Source organism: Dryas octopetala, chromosome 2, assembly GCF_963921425.1.
Source record: "Dryas octopetala chromosome 2, drDryOcto1.1, whole genome shotgun sequence".
NCBI lineage: Eukaryota > Viridiplantae > Streptophyta > Magnoliopsida > Rosales > Rosaceae > Dryas > Dryas octopetala.
Window position 1 is genome coordinate 19,211,268 of NC_141367.1, and position 21,234 is coordinate 19,232,501.

At 33.9% G+C, this 21,234-nt stretch overlaps 1 protein-coding gene across 4 annotated transcripts; it reads right to left on the reverse strand.

The window, feature by feature from the left end:
• Positions 1-376: 376 nt before the first annotated feature.
• On the reverse strand, positions 377-16,789 carry LOC147293783 (uncharacterized). Of its 4 annotated transcripts, none has more exons than XM_086230371.1 (25): positions 16,328-16,789; positions 16,014-16,224; positions 7,773-7,990; positions 7,465-7,570; positions 7,142-7,243; positions 6,943-7,002; positions 6,760-6,838; positions 6,511-6,655; positions 5,906-6,029; positions 5,516-5,696; positions 4,943-4,971; positions 4,589-4,737; positions 3,701-3,803; positions 3,424-3,519; positions 3,278-3,333; positions 3,056-3,179; positions 2,393-2,455; positions 2,230-2,289; positions 1,980-2,141; positions 1,668-1,741; positions 1,490-1,583; positions 1,198-1,334; positions 1,025-1,105; positions 822-927; positions 377-690 (listed from the first exon to the last, which is right to left on the reverse strand). In XM_086230371.1, the coding sequence occupies exons 2-25, from the start codon at positions 16,185-16,187 to the stop codon at positions 619-621; spliced, it is 2,595 nt and encodes an 864-aa protein (XP_086086497.1). In that variant the 5' UTR covers positions 16,188-16,224; positions 16,328-16,789; the 3' UTR covers positions 377-618. The 4 variants fall into 4 exon arrangements, with proteins under 4 accessions (XP_086086497.1, XP_086086496.1, XP_086086498.1 ...); XM_086230370.1 differs by having other exon boundaries at positions 16,484-16,788; XM_086230372.1 differs by lacking the exons at positions 6,760-6,838; positions 6,943-7,002; positions 7,142-7,243; ... (2 more) ...; positions 16,014-16,224; positions 16,328-16,789 and having other exon boundaries at positions 5,906-5,979; positions 6,511-6,639.
• Between the last annotated feature and the right edge of the window lie 4,445 nt (positions 16,790-21,234).

The following is a 21,234-nucleotide window of genomic DNA, read 5'->3' on the forward strand; positions in this document are numbered from 1 at the left end:
GAGAGGACACCTACCATACAGAATCTAACTAAAAAAAAAAAGGTCAACAAAGCTTGTATGTTATGAATTACATTTTATAATCTTATCAAATTTGTGCCCGAAAAAAACGACATCTATTGTATAATATTTAATGGTGGTGTATTACACACATGATCTATTTATAAAGAGTTTCACATTTGATGGTTATGAGTGAGTCACATGATGTATTTAGATGTGAATTGTTAGACATCACTTTCATTTTTTTTCATGATGATAAAACTACAAATGAAAGACAAGCCGGATGATAAAAGATTATTTTTTCTTCTGTTTTTTAGCAAAGATCATAGCAGAGTATAGTAAATGTAGAACACATCAGTTTTTCAAGAAAGATGGCTTGTTCAATCCAAAATGACAGATAAACCATCTGCATAACATTCTGATCAAAGTCGAACAACAAAGAATAGAGGTCGGATCCTCTTACAACGACCAAGAAGGGTTCATTGTATAAATCAATAGTAATAATAAAATCAAGAAAAAAGAAACAAAAAATGCCAGCAACGAATTATTTGTCCTGAACTTGAACCTTGGGGTCATAACAGAACATAACAACTTTCCTTTCTTTTGGTGAAAACACAATTTTCAATATGCTGAAGGGAAGCCTTTGTATGGATTGGTGAACTCAGGAACATTCCCAGGACGTGAAAATACAATCTGCATCACACAAGAATATCATATGCATTCAACTCTTTAGTTGTTGTAGCTCCAAAGAGCATGCATCAATATGCACATTAAAATATCTGAAAATTATTAACTGAATGAGTGCCAAGTGTAGAAATATATACCTGGTAATTTCCAAGTGTATGTGTCTTAAAACCAGCAGCACAGTAATCAAAATAATATTCCCATGTCCGAATGAATTTTTCATTGAATCCAAGAGCGAGTATTTCACTATAAACACAGAAGTCATTGCACCAGCATCATAATCTAAAACTTCTATAACATCTTAGCATCACAACCATGACAACTTACATTGTTAACTTCTTACCTATGTCTCTCTAAGAAATTTTTTCTCCAATATCTCAGTGTTTGGTAGTAATGAATTCCAACATTTTCCAAGTGCTCCACACTGCAGTAATGAAATTCCCATTAAGTCAAAATAAGAACAGTATAACAAGAACTTACAGCTAATGACATTGTTCTCATGGTTACAGATCATACCAGAGTCTGGAACCAGCAACCATGGATGATGTTACCCTACTTAATGAAGGTAGACATCCACCAGGAAAAATATATTCCTTTATGAAGTCTGAACTTCGCCTGTACTCATCATAACGTTCATCCGGTATTGATATGAACTAAAGAAAGATCAAATACCCTCAACTATTAGCAATATGTAGGATGTTACCATTTTTAGGAGTTGAATTTATTGGTTTAAATAGTAGAACAACTTGATCTTACAGCACTATAGTTAACTAGTTCTAACTTGAGACAGCACTATATTGGATGTTACCTGTAGGACAAGAAGCCCATTTTCTGCTAGAACAGATTCACAGCAAGCAAAGAATTCGTCCATGAATTCATGGCCGACACTTTCTAGCATCTCGCTGAAAAATTCCACCAAAGATCAAGGTATGCCCAGAAATATTATTCAATATTCATGGAGTAAATTGGGTGGGAACAATACTCACCAAGATATGATTCTGTCATATTTGTATTTAGCAGGCAATTGGCGGTAGTCACACAGAAGAAATCTGATATGGTCCTGGAAGCAATTTATTGAAATTAATTATGAAGTGACTTGCCAGTTAAGATCCCAATCTAGTAGGAACCTTACATAACATAGTTGACAGATCGACTTGAGCATTTGAGGGTAAGGCCTTGACTCTTGAGTATAAGGATACAGATTACAAATGATATATGTTGCTTTACACTACATGTACATGCATTCAACACCATGATATATGCTTACATATAAATATACAACTGAAAAAAGTTTATACCTGAAGGCCAGCATCTTTCACTTTCTTTTGCGCATACTTCAGTTGTTCCTCAGACAAAGTGATGCCAGTGTATCTGCAGCCAGTTTGTTTGACGACTTCAATAGCTAAGCTTCCCCAGCCACATCCAATCTCTAGAACTTCATGGTTCTTATCAATTCTAGCCTAGATTAATTGAAAGGAAAAACAAATTGAAATAGCAGAGAATAAAGGATATCAAAAGCTTGACAGAGTTCTCGTAGAGAAGACTCACCTTCTCAATGAGAACTGAGATTTTCCTCAGCTGCGCAGTCTTCAAGTCTTCGTCTTCTGCCTTTAAAATGACTCAACACAGTAATGAAAAATAAGTTAACCTACAATGTACTTTCTTTCATGCAGTGCTCACAGTAAACTTATTGGAAGCTGATGAATCTGACCTTAAATACAGCACTGGAATACGTCATTGTTTCGTCCAAGAACAGGGAAAACAATTCATTACTCTAGAGCACAAAAGTAGTAGTCAGTCGATAAACAAACAAAGTAACAGTGAGCTTCTTCATGCCTGATGCTAAGTTGGATTCAGTACATCACCTTAAATAAAACAAACTAACTCTCTGTGAAAAAGGAAACTCAGTCTCATACTACATGTCTTAACCCATTGGCACAGGCATAGTATAAGTGTATAACAATAAATCAAGATTGAAGTCTATTCTGTCCCACCCGTTAATAAGAAAAAAAAAAACTACTTCTTAAAGCCCTCCCTCATTTTTTATTCCATTAGCACTAAAGCTTGAAGCATATCTTACAAGTATTTCTATAATCATGCTTATATGTACACATGCATATGTACATTAAGATACTCGATATTGATATTGATTATTTTTTACTCCATTAGCTTGTTGTCAGGAGTGCCTTTGTCAACTTTTTCCCAAGACATCAAATGTAACAATTACTTTAGGCAACCAGCTGAGTTGTTGCTCAGGTGATAAAAAGGGTTTTGATTTGGGTAGAGATCCTAGTTTCTAGTCTTAATCATTTTAAGATCAATAAAAAGAAAACATAGAAAATAATAACTAATTTCCAGGATATAATTTGTATACCAGGTCATAATGACGAGAGATATTCCTGCGAGCCTGTGTTAGAGTATTTTGCCTTGAAACATGCTGAAAGAAATATTTTGCTGAGGCTATACTAGCGGTGAATAACAATGGCGTCCACCATCCCCTATAACAAACAAAGGTGAGTTCTGAATCTAATGAGAATAAAGGACTATTAGCTATATCATAATTCAAGTTTAAGCTAGTAACTCCATCACATTACACCTTTTCTTATTCAATTTTGACTCTGAAGTATTTGAATCTCTGTTGGCAATGAGAATCTGGAAAAGAATTCAGCAAGAAAATAAATTCTGTGAAAAATTGCAAAGTAAACAAATGATTTTGCACTGGACACTGATCAGTTATCTTACCATAAAAAGATTTAAAAGACCTTTGTCTTTATCAATGAAAGAAAAATCCCCGTTGATATATGCATCTGCAAGGCCTAAATCAGCCTGTGTCATTACCTGAAAAACAAATTCTACTGCTTATCAGTGTAAGTGACTTCTTGCTTTTATAATGATATGATTCTACATGGCAATATACTGTCTGCCTGTTCTTAATGAAGAATTATTTCCTTTTAAATTTTATACCTTGTAGTACATAATTCCCGTTAAAAAGTGTTAAAATCAAACAAAGAACGCTTACCTTCCAGTAAAACTGAGGATTGTGAACTTTAAGAACGCATTTTAGAGAGCACCCTTTTCTGGTTCCCTCAAAGGTGAACATTGTGCCCCCTTCCTCTAATAAACTATAAGATGACAAGGCACAATATAATAATTATCTTTCAACATAATGAAAGATAATAAAAGGAGTAGTATATAGTGGCGCATGCAATGCAGATCATTAACTATAAGCTTGTGATTTGTATGATTCAACTTGAGCGAAGGTCCAAAAACACAAAGCATAAAGGAATTTTGCTTTCAGAATCTGCAGATAAAGGCTACGAATTAGCCAATTGTAGAAAGCACAAAATACCCCTTTCCAAGTTTACTGCATAAACACTTCACTTTTAAGGCACAGAAATAAAGAAAAAAAATCAGATGTTGAGATGCATGAGAGATAAAAAAGGAATTTGTGGTATTAGAAATGAATGCTTCATAAGAAAGCAAGTTGTGGGTGGCAGTAGCGAGGTAGAAATAGTCACAAGAGTTTCTGTATTAGTGCCTACTAAGGTGATCACAGGACTAAATGAATTTTGCGATGTTGATGCAGGATTTAATGGATTATTGACGTTTGGAATGGAGGTAGAAGAGTGGTACATTTTTGCTTTTGTGCAGAGGAGTCTGGTGATGATTTGTGAGGAGAAAGTTTGGTGAAAACATCAGTTCTCTCTCAGACACAACACTTTCTCTAACTTGTATTTTAAACTACCAAAACTGCTCTTGAAAAATGATGAGCTCCAATGCCCTCTAGTACTGAACCCAAAAGACAATGAGTACCCAGTTTTAAAATTTAAAGATCCTATGAGCCAAGAACGAAGGAAGAAGATGCTTATGACTTAGAAGTCTAATTAAGAACACATGTATTACTCACATTAAACATCCAGTTGAGATATAATGTCTAAGAAATCTAGTAACGAAAAGGCGTGCTCCTGTTTCTGTCAGTGACGGAACCATGTGTTTTGGGTTTTCCAAGAGGGCACAACCTTTTCCAAGCATACCATGTGCTGCAGCCACTCCAGCCTGCAAAGTAGTACACTTCACTGTTAATCTGAAATCCACTAATTTTATAGATTTTTGAAAATACCTTGGAGGAAAGATTTGTGTGGGATTTATATAGTCAAAATGAAGAGCTACCTAGGACGTCAACCATTTTTTCGTATCTTACCACACAACATATTTAAATCGGCTATACGATAAAATAATAACTTACTCCATCATATCATACCTTTAATCCATCCTCATGGAAGCCATAACCTGAAAATGAAAGGTAACATAGACAGTCAGATGATTAATAAAAGCTAATCAAAATTTAAAAAAGGAACATAGGTAAATCTCAGCTCTGTGCAATGGAAATTAAGGTAGTCCTGAATATAGTAACCATCTCATCAATGCATAAACACAAAATGTATGAGTGCCAAAAACCTGTATACATTCCATTTACTTAGATGCAAAGGTTTTGCAGGAGTTTTCATTGGTACTTGAGTTGCAGCCCCCTCTTATTGGTGCTTTTAATTTTTTATTCTCTCATTGAAGATAAAGGAAACAGTTAGCAAGAAACATCATTTCATACTTCAATAGAAAGATATTCATTTAAGACTGCAAGTTCTACAAGTGCATATTTGTTCGCAAGCTTATGCATACAAATTTATGAAATTCCTAATTTCAGTTTCAGGAAATTTGAAAGACTTATGGCATTCAATGGTGTTTATACACAAAGATAGATAGTGCTAGACATAAATTATGTGATTGAAAAAAAACTAGTATATCTATTAGTTTCTCACAAGCAGTAAAACCTCACCCTGGTATGATCCACAGAACCAAATTCCTCTCTTTCCTTGAATACTAGGAAGCTCAAGCGAAGCTTTTGATGCAGCAACAGATGGGACTGGATGGCTTGTTGACCACTTAAGCAAGGTATGTTTTGGTGTATGATCTGGATTGAGAGTCACAAGAAATGGTAGACCTTTTTCATCAATGTTCTGCACATTCAGAAATTCCAGGGAATGATTAAATCATTTAATAGCAAAAGGGAACAATTTCTTGGAGTGAAGTTCCACAACTTGCTTCTTTTCTTATACACATGAGGCAAAATATGAAACTCATCGGATCAACTCCCAGATTTTACTGTTTTAATGATGTTGAGCACTAAGAGAAGTTAAATTCTCATACGAACATGCACACTATATACCTGAAGCACATTGAGCCAGTATGTCAAGCATACTTTGTTGCCTGTACTTCCGAGAAAATTCCATGCACTCCATGCTGCTGGGTTTTGGGGCATTAAATTTTTGTCACGATGAAGGAAAATATCACTGCCAATAGAGAGTTGAACAATGATTGTGCATTGACCGAATTAGCTATAGGAGACAACAGGCCAAATCAACTTCTGCATACTCATTTTTCCCAAACCAAAAAGGTAGAGATAGCACATGATCAGGTACACTATTATAAATTGATTTTCTGAGTAGAATTCAAGTGTCCTTGTCCTAAGCTCAACGGAGCAGAATTACCATCTTCCAACAGAAATGAGAATTATCCAACAAATATGAATAAACAAAATAGTCCGTGGGAAAAAAATTGGTACTTAATTGTCACTGGAAGATACAAATAGAAACTTCTGTATCTCAGAATATAATATCAAAACAATTCACTTTACAAATGTCAGGATATGCATCAACCATGAACCATAAATATATAGAACCCATTTAAGTAATGATTATTACATGTTTAGTCAACAACACATAGCAAGATTACAGGTATTAATGTGAAGAGGTGGGATAATAAAAAGTGTACCTGTAAACATATCGGAAAGCACCAAGTACTCTCAGTTCATCTGATGTTGCTTGGTCTCCTAATATTCTCACGGCATCAGGAGCGTGGACAGCCATTATGCATCCATTGTATATTTCCTCAAAACTATCTCCAGAGAGTACAGTACCTGCTACCTCTCATATAAACTCTGTTAGTAAATCACTCATTACATGTTCATTTAAAAAGAAGCAGAAGGCCAAAGGAGTCACAACTACCAATTTTACTACTCACCCTCATCAGTTGTGGAAACCTTATGTACCTCACAACTAGTTCTTATCTGACACCCTTTACTCTCCAGCACTTCTCTAACCTGAATTCGTTAACCAAACATGAGCTACAGAAAACATTTACTTTAAATTAGGACCTTAAAAACAGTGTTTTCAGGAGTTACTCCCCAAAATAACAAATTTGCACCTTCTTCACATAGCAATGTGAACGCCATCTGACAGTAAGCCACTGTGGGCGGCCAAATAGCTGCAGTGTAAACCACACCAAGGTTAAGAATACAAAATAATTGTTGACTCACAGCCTAGTAGTTTAACCTTTTAGAAAGTTTGCAATGACATATATAGGGTTTTGGGTTCAGCTAAAAGGTGGAAACATAATAATGTACCTGAAGTAGATGATGATTGCGACAAAATGAAAGAACAGAGAAAGCTGAGAAGCTCATAACCCCTTCAGAAGGACAGGACCAAATTGAACCACATATTGGAATCTGTAAACAATAATGACATTACTTTTTCCAGCAAGTAAGTAACATATTAATTGTTGTTTTGGTGCAAAGGGCTAAAGGGGAGGACGAGAATCAAACTTCCACACCACCAGAGCTATGAATTCTTGGTGATTCCTCGAAGCATTTAGTCAGGAATCAATTATTATTTGACTTAAAAAGCTCAAAAGATGTCACATAAATGCTTGAGTGATCTCACAACTCACAAGATAAGCCTTCTGAAATAATTCAGAGTAGCCATGTGACTGGATAAACTGCCCCAAGGTCTCATTGCGATCAATGTCCGGGTTGTTCTCAAGCACCTCAAGATAACTGCAACAAAACATAGAACACATGACATGCATAATTAAGTTATCTATAATATCTGTGTAGAAGTTAGAGCTAACTCCCAACCAAAAACCAATTGTCATCAAGTTACATTATATATTGTAACACAAAGCTTGAGCATTCCCAATGTGGTATAGACTTTCAACAATCTATCTGCAGGTGGAGGGAGACCATTTGAATTACTTACCTGATCACATCATGTTTGAACTTGGTGATTTCTCGAAGCATTTGCCAAAAGTATGGATTGAACAAGTTCGTCTTCTGTGCAAACACACTTGACAACCCATTTCGACTACCCCATTCATAGCCCCTTCCATTGTCTAAGCTGGCTGAGAAGGACATATCAGATGTCTCCATATCAACTCCAAGGCTCTCAAAGAACTCCATCATGTTTGGATACGTCACCTGCAGTCCAATTTATTCCATATATACATTCCATTGTCATAACCCAACATTAAAATCAGAATTGCTATCTGGGTTATGCAGGGAACCTGCTATATATGTGAGTTTTGTCGTCATCAAACTGAAAGTACAGACCACACTTGTTCTATTAATTAGCTTTGTGACTCTAGTTAGGATCAATTAAAAATCTTACGTAAATACTAAATAGCTAAGAGAGATTTTTTTAGTTACTATATACTAAGATAGGATGATTCTCTTATACAAGAAATTTTTCATAAGTAAAGGATTCTCGCAAAGAATCTCGTCCCAAGAAGCTTTCGTGTATATAATTGCCATAAAAGATTCCTGTGTAGAATTCTGTTTGAATCAAGTGTGGACGAGAATCTCCTAACGAAGCTACAGTGTAACGAGTTCAATACTTCCATGTTGTGTGTAACCTTAAATTTACAAAACAAAACTAAAATGAGCATATGAAAAGAGATATTTTTTTAGGTGATTCTAAACTCTAAATCCTTATTCTTAATGATTGTGCACGTATTAAAATTTAAATGGATTTGTAACACTACAATGACATGTCATGTGTTTTACTATCACCCATAATAATTTTAATAAAAGATGGTAGGTTTGTATATAAGATCTATTGATTTTAACTACTAAATTTCAATAACTTTTTAGTTTAGGTACCAAAATTAAATAGTATTTTAGATTAAGTACTAGTTGAAAGTCAAATAAAATAATAAAGTAAAAGGTATTAGAATTTAAAATATTACATAAAAAAATAAAAGAAATATTACATCACAAATATTATATTAATTTATACTATATTGTATTTTAAAAAAAAATCAATCTAATCACAACTTAACTGTGACGGTCTTGGTAAATTAAAAGAGACAATTCACACTACTATATTATGTATTATTTTGAGTAAAAGTATTGTTTTGACATCTATTTATACTATATTGTAGTATAATTTTTCAAAAAAAAAATTAATTAAGTCACAACTTAACTGTGACTGTCTCATAAATTAGATGTGATTGTCGTTCAGTCATAACTAAATTTGAAGGTGTGAATGTCGTATAGTCACAACTAAATGTGAAGTTGAGACTACATTAGCAAATTTTCAAGATAATATAAAAGTCTCAAGGGAAATTTTGTCAAAACCTTATAAATTTTAACTAACACCTATTATATGTGGGCAAAAGGACAAAAATGTCAAATGAAAAAGGCTCAAATCAAAAGGGCCAACAAATTTGTGACATAATCTGAAAAACTATATTTAAATTTAGTAGTTCAATTAAAATATTATATGGTCTTCATGGTATACCAAAAAATTATTAAAATTTGATATTTAATCATAATTTTCTATTGTATATATAGTATCAGTGATAAATAATATGAAAATGCAGCAATGACATGCTACGCATAGGTTTGACAACATCTTTTGAGTTTTCAGTTTTGTGTTGGACTGAAACAGTTGCATAAATCATAGGGTGAGGTAATGAGACAATTTAGAAATATTTCATTTGTTTAAGATTAACTAATAATTTTTTGAGTTCCTTAACAATAAGCCACAAATTCCAACATCTTTTAGTCATAAATCTAAAATTCTAAAAGTAAATTATTCCAAAATTCATTTTACATCCCTTAATAATAAACAAACCTACCTAAAAAGTTGGAATCATAAATAGATTTACTTTGTACAAATAAAACTCACATTATATTCTGTTCCATGTTTTTGGTGCCGAGCTCTCGGTATCTTGCTAAGTGCTCAGTGGTTTTTTTTTAAAAAGGGAAAATTGTCACTGTGTGTGACAGTGGCAATTTATAGAGTGTTTTTACAATTTAAATAGATATTGTCGTACAGTAACAGTGATTGTCATTGTCTGACAATGGCAATTTCAGAGCACACAGTGACATTTTGTCGTGCGCTCGGTGAGTTGTACTAAATGCTCGGTGATAGTGCCGAGCGCTCAGCTCATTAAAGTGGATTGGACAATCACCGTGTTTTTGCAGGTGAGCAAGACAGTTAAGGTATTTTTCGTTTTGGACTAAAAAAAAAAAACCCCAAATTCTAATCAATTTGTTTTTATGCCACGAAATATATTTTTTAGCCACACAAAATATTTTTAAGGCACAATTCAAAAAAAAAAAAAAAATTATGGAGCACTCAATATTATTCAAACTCAAGCATACCAAAGTAAAGAGTTCAAACGCATAACACGTTCATCAAATTTTTTTTTCTTAATTTAAAATTTCTTTTATGATTATCTTTTTTTCAAACTCAAGCATAGAACATTGTAACTTTTAAGTAGGATCTTTGAGCTAAGTATGCATTCGAACACCCAAATAAAGTGTTCGAATAACTAATACATTATTTTTTTCTTAGTTTCTATAATTTTTTTTATTTTTGTTCAAATTTAGGATCTTAAATCTAATATAAATTGGTGAAAATTACACAATTTAACAAAGTATAGGCGTATAGCTTTATAAAATAAAAACTCTCACTATAAATTAAAATATAACTCGATGAGAATTCCAATTTTAGTTCAATTATTTTTCAAAGGCCGGGACTATTCCGACTACGCTAAACTGTTGAGTTGATTACCCTATTTTTAATTTAGTAAAAAACATATATACTCGATAGAAAATGAACCATAAAGGACATCTTTTTTTTTTTTTAGAACATGTTTTCCCCCTACACCCCTTACCCTCTTCAACCACCAGCTGGCTCTACCTGTACACTACCATTATCCTCACACTCCACTCTCTTCCACCACCACCATCTTCAACCTTCCACCACTACCATCTTCAACCTTCACCCTAGACATAGATTGTTGCTTTAAAAAATCCCATCAGCTGGCTCCACCCACGTAAACCACCATCTTCAAACAACACTCCACTCTCTTCCACCATCTTCAACCTTCACCCTAGACATAGATTGTTGCTTTAAAAAATTTCATCAGCTAGCTTCACCCACGTAAACCACCATTATCAAATAACACTCTACTTTCTTCCACCACCACCATCTTCAACCAAAACCCTATACATAGATTGTTGCGTTAAACAATTTCATTGTACCCAAATACCTACTTTTGACGAATGGACACTCAGAATGACAAGTTGGAGTCATCAAATGAAGATAGTTTGGTCTTTTTTTTAGTTTTCATGAATTTTTTTGAATCTCAAAACTATCAGTTCGCATAAATATATATTATATTTCAGTAGATGATCACCAAATAAATGTATATATTTCGGTAGTGACTTGTCGAACGAATAAACGTATCCCTTTTTTTATTGTCTCATTCGGTAGTGACTTATCGAACTATGTAAGTATATTCAGTAGTTTGCCACCGAATAGTTTCCCGTCAAATATTGGGACCTAAAAAAAAATTTTGGCATCGACTATGGAGGAATCGGCGGTGGAGGGAAGCACCGGCGATGGAGGAAGCAGTGACGGAGGGAAGCACCGACCAAAACTAACTTTCGATCTCTGCGGGTAGGGTAGGTGTGTTTGGGGTGGGGTAGGATTGATTGGTGGGTTTAGAGAGTAAATATGGTGCTTTTTATGAAATTAGGGGTATTTGTGTCATATTAGGGTGGTTAACTCAGCAGAAATTAAAAAATTCAAATTTGTGGGTGGTCAACAATGTAAGGGTGGTTGGAATAGCCGCGGTATTTTTCAAATTCTTTTTAGATCTTAAGGCTTATAGTGTAGTCTTTAGGATTTAGGACTAAAGCCTAAAAACCTAAATATGATGTAATAAAACCCTAAACTCTAAACGCTTAAACCTTAAAACAATACTACATTATTCAATAAAGTGTAACTCTTGTTATCTTGTAGCAAAATGTAACTCTATGATATTATAAAGGGTAACTCTACAAGAGTTACAAGAAAAAAAAAAGGAGTAACTTTGTGAGAACTACATACAACGTAAAAAAAAAAAAAAAGTTTAGTGTTAAGCCACTCTGTGTGGCTTAAAAATAAATACATCTTTTACATGAATTTATGAATGAAACTTGAAATTTTTGATGGTTTTTTGCTAAATTACTTTAACTGTGTGACAATTTTGAATTAAAAAATGGTAACTGTATGATGGTTACCAATTCAAGAAAAATAATTGTGTAACAATTACCAATTAAAAAACATAAAAACGATAACCGTCACATAATTACCAATTAAAAAACGGTAACTATCACATAATTACCATTTTAACAAAGCACGTAGTTGTTATTGACTTATATGTAATTTTTATTAAAAAAATTAGTTATGTCAGCACAGTGGCAAGATCCATAAATTATAATTTGTTTTCATCCATTTGTTAATTTATATAGTTTCTCTTAATTTTATTTTGGTCACTATTATAATATTTTGAAAAAGTTTATTGACTAAGTTATAATATTGAAAATATTTATTGATTTTTTTTATAATTTGACCCTTTAAAAAAGTAACTCTAAAATCTAAATAATAACTTGAATGAAAAATTAAATAATAACTCTTGATGGATCCTACTGTGAGTAGCTTTAGCGTATGAGTTATTATGACGGTATGAACTAAAGATCAAAACTAAGGACCACTGTACCACCCAGCGGCCCACCGCTAGGAGCGGGGACCATATAACCTTTTAAAAGGCAACCAACCACGGACATAAAAAAGCCTAGGGCCACCACTCTTTCAGCGCATGCAAAATGAATTAGAAATTTAGAACCAATGGGGTCCCATGCAAAGCTCTATTATTTCAACTATAAATTTAGTATATAATCCAAAATAAATCAACAATTTTAGTAATAGGTAGATTTATTGTTTGTTTATTTGATAATAGTTAAATAATTAAACGATTTCTGATTTAATTAATTTTTTGTAAAAATAATTTTTAAAGATTGATCTAAAATTAAATGGTTTCAATTATAAGACTACACTGTAGAATGAAAATAATAAAAAAACAATATAGAAGAGAAAGATAAATTGGGTTAGAATAAGAAAAATTTGCATATAATAGGTGTATATAAGTATATAACTATTCTTTTACAACATCTCCTCATATCCTAGTCATGTGACCATGTATTATGAAAGAAATAATGTATATACCAATTACCCATTACATACACGTTTTTCTCAATTATAATTCCTCTTAATTTAGTATGTGTATATTAGTTCTATTGATTAATCAGTGGATTCTAAATCCTTAAAATTTTGTGTTAGAATGAATAGATAAGAGACTGAGTGCATGGGCGATGAAAAAGACTAACTATCCAACAATTTTCTTAATTATTTTACATGCAACAACATATAAGTTAGAAAAATAGTTTGAGTTTGATGACGTGCTTAGCTTATAATTATGGAAGCTAGCAACTAATGACGTTGCATTAATGATTAACTGAATAAAATATATGTATACTTTGACATGGAGCTAATTTATTAGTTTTCTAACATTCATAGTTATTTGTTTAAGTGAAACGGAAGGCAATCGAAAAATCAAAACATCCTAATTTTTTAATTACCCCTGCGGCCCTACGATGTGGGGGACCAATCCCTTGCATGGAACCCATCACTGCTCCTAGTAGTAATATCTTAACCTTCTTACGGACAAAATTGAAGAATAAACAGCTCATATACTTATCCTATTGAAGTTGGATAAGAACCTTACAACAAATATTAAGAGAAATTATACTAAATAGCCTTTTTTAGGATTTGACTTACTTGTTTAGCACATACGGGAAAATTATAACATTTATAACTTTTCTTTCTTCATTTGAATGGACTATAATACCCTTGATATAAATACTCCTGTCAAAGATCAAAATTGTCACTCTCTCTCTCTCTCTCACCAGTCGCCAACTCGCCACATTCTCTAGATCTGGTACACACAGATAGATCAAAGATCTAATATTTGTAGTTTTTTTTTTTTTCCACATAGATGATTATTTGGTGGCTTCAATTCTGACTTGTATGTTGTAATAAGAATATGTTTAGCTCTTTTTTTTTTTTTTTTTTTTCTTTCTTTTTGCTGTGGGTTATTCATCTTGATTTGTTAATAAAGAAAAAAAGCAATGAACATAAAAATGTGTAGATCTGGGAATAGATTCAGATTTTCATTTCATGGATCTTAAATCTGTTTTTTTTTTTTTTTTTTTTTTTTTCATCTTGTTCATTTCACAATCTGTTCTTTCAATCAAGACTGAATTTTTGGACTTTCAGATATGAGTTTGTTCGTGAAAAGATGAACTGGCTGTAGTCACTTTAGATGGTGTTGTAGCCAGTTTTGTCGGCTTGTTGACCATTTTGTCGACCAGAGGTATTTAATTGTCAGAAAATAAGACTTGGGGCCATTTACACAACATTTTTTACATAGAGACTAAGGGTGTTTTTGAATTCATAAGGAAATCCTTTTAATTCATATTAAGATCCTTTTATTAATTGTCACATCAAAAAATCTAATACATGTCAGCATTTCTAATTTAAATGTTATATTGTATAACTCAAATCTATCCTTCCACTGATCTTATCGTATTTTTAAGAAAATAATTGATAATTGATAATTCCTAATTTTATGCATTATTTATCATTTAGTAAAAAGATATTGTATTATTATCTTTACTTAAATTTTGAATTAAGAAACCAAATTAGTGTAAGAGTTTCATACGGCTTCTTTGTTTTTTCAAGCCCACGTGTTTTTGACATCTTGTTTCAAGCCTATGTTTGACGTGTTTTCTAAGGTTTGTTCATTATCTTGGATATCTTTATTTATTGGCTTATTCATGCCAATGCCCCTTGAAAGTAACTTCGATTTTCAATTTGCCCCTTGAAACTTTAGTCATCCCACTTTACCCCCCGAACTTTACAAAATATCATGTTCCGTCAAGTCCATTACAAGTTTCGTCAAATAAGCTGACGTGGCAGTTTATTGCCCCTTCCACATAAGCGCCACGCATGCTTTTTTGACGGACTCATAGACAGACTTAACGGAATAAAGAATTTTGTAAAGTTTGAGGGGCAAAGTGGGAGGAATGAAGTTTCAGGGGACAAATTGAAAAATCGAAGTTACTTTTAAATGGCATTGATGCGAATAAGCCTTATTTATTTTGGTCAAAACCCTGATAGGTATTTTGGTCCGAAAAAGGGGTAAGAGCTAAAAAAGTTACAGTTTTGCGGTCAAGGCTAAAAAAGAAACTCAATCACTAAAATGGATTATTTTATCAAATTTTCCAAATAATGTCAGTATATTATGCACATATAACATATGAATAGTTAGTCGACCATTAATTAATGTAGGCTTCGTAAAAGTTTCACATTTGTTAATCTCAGTGCACGTATGAAAGTACTAGCTATTTGTTTAACAATATTTCTCTTCACTTTATTGGGAGATAATCAAAGTTCGAATATCCAATTCCCATATAAAAAATAAAAATGTAGGGATCTAATAAATCACAATGTAGCACACTCACCCCCTCATGTGAGTGGAGCCATTTCAAACTGGATCTAGCCCCTTGATTTCTAACCTAAATGGTGTCTTGGGAATCTAAGGTTTATAATGTATATTTGAGTTTTACTATTAAAATCTAGAAAATATGGGAAATTTTTTGCATTTTCCTTAATCAACCATTTGAACTAAAAAAGTATTTAAGGAGATGATCCAAATTTTTCCTGGCAAAAAAACAAAGATTGCAAGAAGTTAAATTTTAATTTGAGCTGTATATCTATGGTCTATTTATGTCCTTTTTACTGATAATACTCAAAGATATTGGATGACTCTTAGATTTTTTTTTTTTTTTGCCACTTTGAAATTTCATTAAAAGCAAGAAACAGTATAGAGAGATAACAAATTAACAACAGAACAGAAAGACAAAAAACCAACACCAGACTATCACCTAAATAACTTCAAACCAAAAAATACTACTAACCAAAACAAAAAGAAAACAGAGAAAACAGAGTTTTCTTTTTCTTTTTTATAAGAAAGAAAACAGAGAATTTATGTGCAAAAATAAGCAAGAGATGCATAGAATTAATAAGACTAGGAGTTGTACTTACACGATTGAAGACCATGAAACCAAGGTCCAAATCAATACCATCAAATGTGACAGTTCTGGCATGGCCGCCCAAGTAGTCTTCCTTGTCATACAGTACCACCTCCACCCCTTCCTTTGCAAGAACATAGGCTGACACCAAACCACTAATACCAGCACCAACCACTGCCACCCTCATCTTTCACTCACCTATGTACCTTTTACTTCAAAGCCTCCTACATATATATGTCATTTGGCATTTGAGTTCAAAATCTTGAACAAATTAAATCAAGCAAACAGAACCCAGAAAAAAAAAAAAAACTGAATGCCTAAATTCACCTGCATTAACCTTCCAGTGCTATCTTTCTAGGACTCAAGCACTACAAAAACCCCAGTATTTTTTCCTAATACGAAAACTTTCTGATACCCTTTAATGCCACTAAGAAGGGTTTTTATTTTCTCAGGAAACAAACATAGAAAAAGCTCTGAGCTTACCACAAGGTTTGAAGTACTTCTTCAAAGTTGTTGCAGCTGCAGATCCAAATTAACCCCAAAATCCCTCAAACAATAACTGGCATTCCCTTAAACCCTCTCTCTCTCTCTCTCTCTCTCTCTCTCTCTCTCTCTCTCTCTCTGTGTGATTGAGAAGAAGCAGAGATAATGCAGAACTATTGATGAAGGGGAGATGAGATGAGAAACCAGAGTGGTCTCTACAGGCTCTCCCTAAGTCTGCCTACCCTCTCTCTTCTGCTTCAGAAAAAGAACAGTAAATAGATAAGCCAAGTAAGGTCTTGGAAAACATATTATATGTACATTCACAATCCAACCCATGTTGGTCCATTTATATGTCGTAATTAATTTTTCAGTTACATTAACATGGAAAAGGACAAGCAGGCTTGTGGGAAATTAGAGCAATTCACATCATTGTAACATATGATTAATGGGTTAAGTATATGATTATTACTTGTAATTATACAATGAATCAGAGCACTCTGTCCGTGTCCGTGCACTTGAATGATGAATGCAATATACAAGTTTTCTTAAGAAACTTCAATTCCAAATTTCCTTTTATATATAATTTGGGAAAAAAGATAGAGCATGGACAGTGGTAGTTGTCTGCTGTCAGCTTGTGACAAGCCATAAAGATTCTAAATAATGTGTTAACATCCACACATTTTGGTTTCTTGGTTGCCGCCACATTTCATGGAAACTTGGTCAATTAGACACCATATATATGAGTCCCAAGTCCCAAGTCCCAATCCAAAACAAATCCCTCCCAGTTTAATATTCCAGTTTAATATTTCAGGTTTAATTCTGTGATGAGCGGATGGTTAGCCTGATTAGGTGAGCAGAAAATTTTCCGGTCTATAGTGAGTAAGTGATCATTTCTGTATCTATACTGTGGGATCTCACATTTAGGCTTATTTGTGAGATCTCTCATAGGGTCCACTTCATATAGTATTTTAACGATTCGAACCGTCTATTTTATAAGTCTATATTGAAAAATCATCATTGTAAAAAATTAAGCAAAATATTTTCGATAAACACTTAAAATCATTAAGCTATCAAACTTTGATCAAATAAACAGACGAACAAAATATTTTCGATAAACACTTAAAATGGTGATCATTTAATCAACGGTCAAATAGTTTTTGATTAATCTAATTTTTTGTAAAAACGATCCTTCAATGGAGATAAAAAAAAAAAAATTTCGATTATCAAAATACAATATAGAGTAAGCCCCATGAGGAATCTCATAAATAAGCTTAAATATGAGATCTCACACTTCAAGGGGTCTATATATATATACTTTTTTTTTGGTCGAAATATATATATATATATACACACACAGAGGAGATATATTTATGGATATGGTTTTTTATTCATGGTTTATTGTTTGTGAAATAGATACATTGTGCCTTTTGGGCTTGGATATGTTTGGAGTTCTTTCTCAGTTTGTTGTGTTTTGGGCTGGCCCATTTCTTTGGGCCTCTGATGTAATGTCTATCTTTTGTCAATGAAAAGTTGGAACCCAATAATTCATCTTTTTTGGCGATAAACAAGAATTTTCCATTGAATTTTTTTCCGTCCCACAAGAGTCAATGAAAATTTCTTATTCATATATACAAGTATCAGTCGATCTTCTTGCCAAGTGGTGCACATAAACATAGATATTTTATATCGATGAATTGGATCTTAATCCAATTTCAACCCGAATTAGAATATGATACTATTAAGTGGACATAGTTTGTTCATTTCAATCTGGCAATTCGAATTACAACTCATTCTGTAAAGGGGATGGTGCAGTAGCTAACTAATTAACTAGCTATAGGCTCTAGCTAGCCAGCGTTTGAATCCAAATCTGCTTGATGAATAGATTCTAGCTACGTACGTACTCTCATCCCATGCACAAATCATCACAAATTTACAACATCCACAAATGCTAGCTAGCTTTCCAAAGCTGTTATACATGCTAGCTAGCTGCTACTCTTATATGCAATTGCTTCGGTAATAATTTCGGTAAAAAATATAGGATTAGAAAAAAGAAATAATTTATAATATATAAAATTAGAATTAATTTGATATCAAGAGCAGAAATAATCGGAAACGACTTTGCTATCTATGTCCCCTTGCTTCTTGTTTTCTTCGCACAACAAATTAAGCCATGTCCATCACCACTCACCACTATTTGGGCAATTCCGCTATTTCTCTGATCTCTTTCCTCACAGAAAACCGCTGTCATAACCATAACCAATTCCAATTCACTCTATTCATCACCACCACCCAATCACATCTCTCCATCCTTCATTATTTCCTCACCCCCCTTCTTTTAAGGGAAATGCTCTCTTTGTCTCCCCCGCCGGATATCTGACGCCAACCAAACACCTCTACCTCCACCTCATCGCCGCCGCCGCCAGAATGGGCCACCACACGCGACTTGAAATTTTAGAATATTCACACAAGATTATGCAGCTAAAACAAGTAGATTTGGATGAATGGGAGAAATGTTGAAATCTGGTTGAGAGTGCGGCTATAAGCTCACCTCACTAACTCAGATACATACATCTTACATCACCTTCAAAGAAAAAAAAAGATGACCTAAAGAACCTGATACTACATTACCGCAAGGGTGATGTGGATTCATCACAGCCTTACATCAAGTTCTATACAAAATGACTAGATTGTCCTAAATGAAAAATAATAGCAAAAACATAATACTAAGGACATAAAGGACATTAACACTCTATTACTCCCCTTCACTGTCCTGTTGCTTAACTCCCAAGAGACCAAATGTTTGCAAGCTGCTCCCCTGTTTGACAGTAAATCAAGTCAATCTCTCCATCTTCAACTGCATCTCGAATGAAATGGTGCTTTAGTGCAATGTGCTGGGTCCTGTTGTGAAATACAGGATTCTTGGCCATTGCAATAGCAGATTTGCTATCACACTTGATAGGAGTTGGCTCCCCTTGCAACTCACCAACATCAATAAGAATTCTTCTAAGCCACATAGCTTGAGAAGTAGCCAAGGCTGCTGCTACATATTCTGCTTCTGCCGTTGACTGTGCAACAGTTTGTTGCTTCTTTGAGCTCCAAGTGAACACAGTTGTTCCAACAGAGAATGCATACCCTGATGTACTCTTCATATCATCTTTACTGCCACCCTAATCACTATCACAGAAACCACACAGCCTAGGTTTTGTTCCCCTTTTGTATTCAATTCCAAAAGTTAGAGTTCCACTTATGTACCTCAAAACTCTCTTGGCTGTTCCAAGATGAATTTGAGTTGGCTTTTGCATGAATCTAGACAGCAGGGAAGTCGCAAACATTATGTCTGGTCTTGTTGTAGTTAAGTACATCAAGCTGCCCACAATGCTTCTATAATGTGCAACATCAATTTCATCACTTCCATCATCTTTTTCAAGTTTTTCACTTGCTACTAAAGGAGTAGTGATCGATTTACAACCTGCCATGCCCAACTTCCTAAGTATTGACTTGGCATACTTTTCTTGGGATATAAAGATGCTGTCATTCGTTTGAAACACACCTATTCCCAGAAAATGATGCATTAAGCCTAAGTCACTCATCTCATATTTTTTCATCATTTCTGTCTTGAAATCAGATATCATTTTCTCACAACTTCCAGTAAAAATCACATCATCCACATAAATTGAGACTATGAGAATATCAATTTTACCTTGAACTTTGATGTACAAAGTTGCTTCATTTTTACTTCTTTGAAAACCATTTTGCAAGCCCTTGGTGCCTGTTTCAGTCCATACAAGGCCTTTTTAAGTTTATACACTTTGAGTTCCTCACCTTTGACAACAAAACCTGGTGGCTGTTCTACATATACATCTTCATTCAAAACCCCATTTAAGAAGGCCGATTTGACATCCAGCTGATGCAGAAACCAACCTTTCTGTGCTGCCAAAGCTATTAGGACACTGACAGTGTCCAGTCTTGCTGATGGTGCAAAAGTCTCGTGAAAGTCAATGCCGGGCTGCTGAGCATAACCCTTGGCAACTAATCTAGCTTTCTTTCTTTCCACTGACCCATCCACCTTTAATTTGACTTTGTACACCCACTTGACCCAATTACTTCCTTGTCACTGGGTCTATTCACCAATTCCCAGGTTGAGTTCTTCTCAATTACTGTAATCTCCTCCTTCATTGCTTTCCTCCATGTAGTATCCTTGACCGTTTCTTCAAAAGATTCTAGTTCCAAGACACAGAAATTACAATGAGCATAGACATCGGCAAGGCTTCTCATTTTGATTGGAGTTGAACTTGGTGTTGAAGTTTAAGATTGAGTAGACTGAGGACTCTGTGTTGACTGAGGACTGGCAGTTTGTGGTGTTCGTACTGGAGTTCTGGTTCAACTTCAATTTCTGTTTCTCCTTCTTCAAACTCTTCAGGCTGAATTTCATATCCTTTGACAGAGTTGTTTTTCCAATCTCAAATTGCATTTTCATTGAATATGACATCCCTACTGATGATTAATTTCTTGGTCTTCAAATGATATAGTCTATATCCTTTTGTATGGCTACTGTACCCCACAAAGATACACTTTGTACTTTTCTCTTCTAATTTATGCCTTTTTTGTTTTGGAACATGAACATAGCAGATTGAACCAAAGATCCTAAAGTGATTTATAGAAGGCTTTCTTCCACTCCAAGTTTCAATAGGTGTGAGATCTTTCATTGCTTTTGTGGGACATCTATTGAGTATATAAGCTGCTGTGTGCAC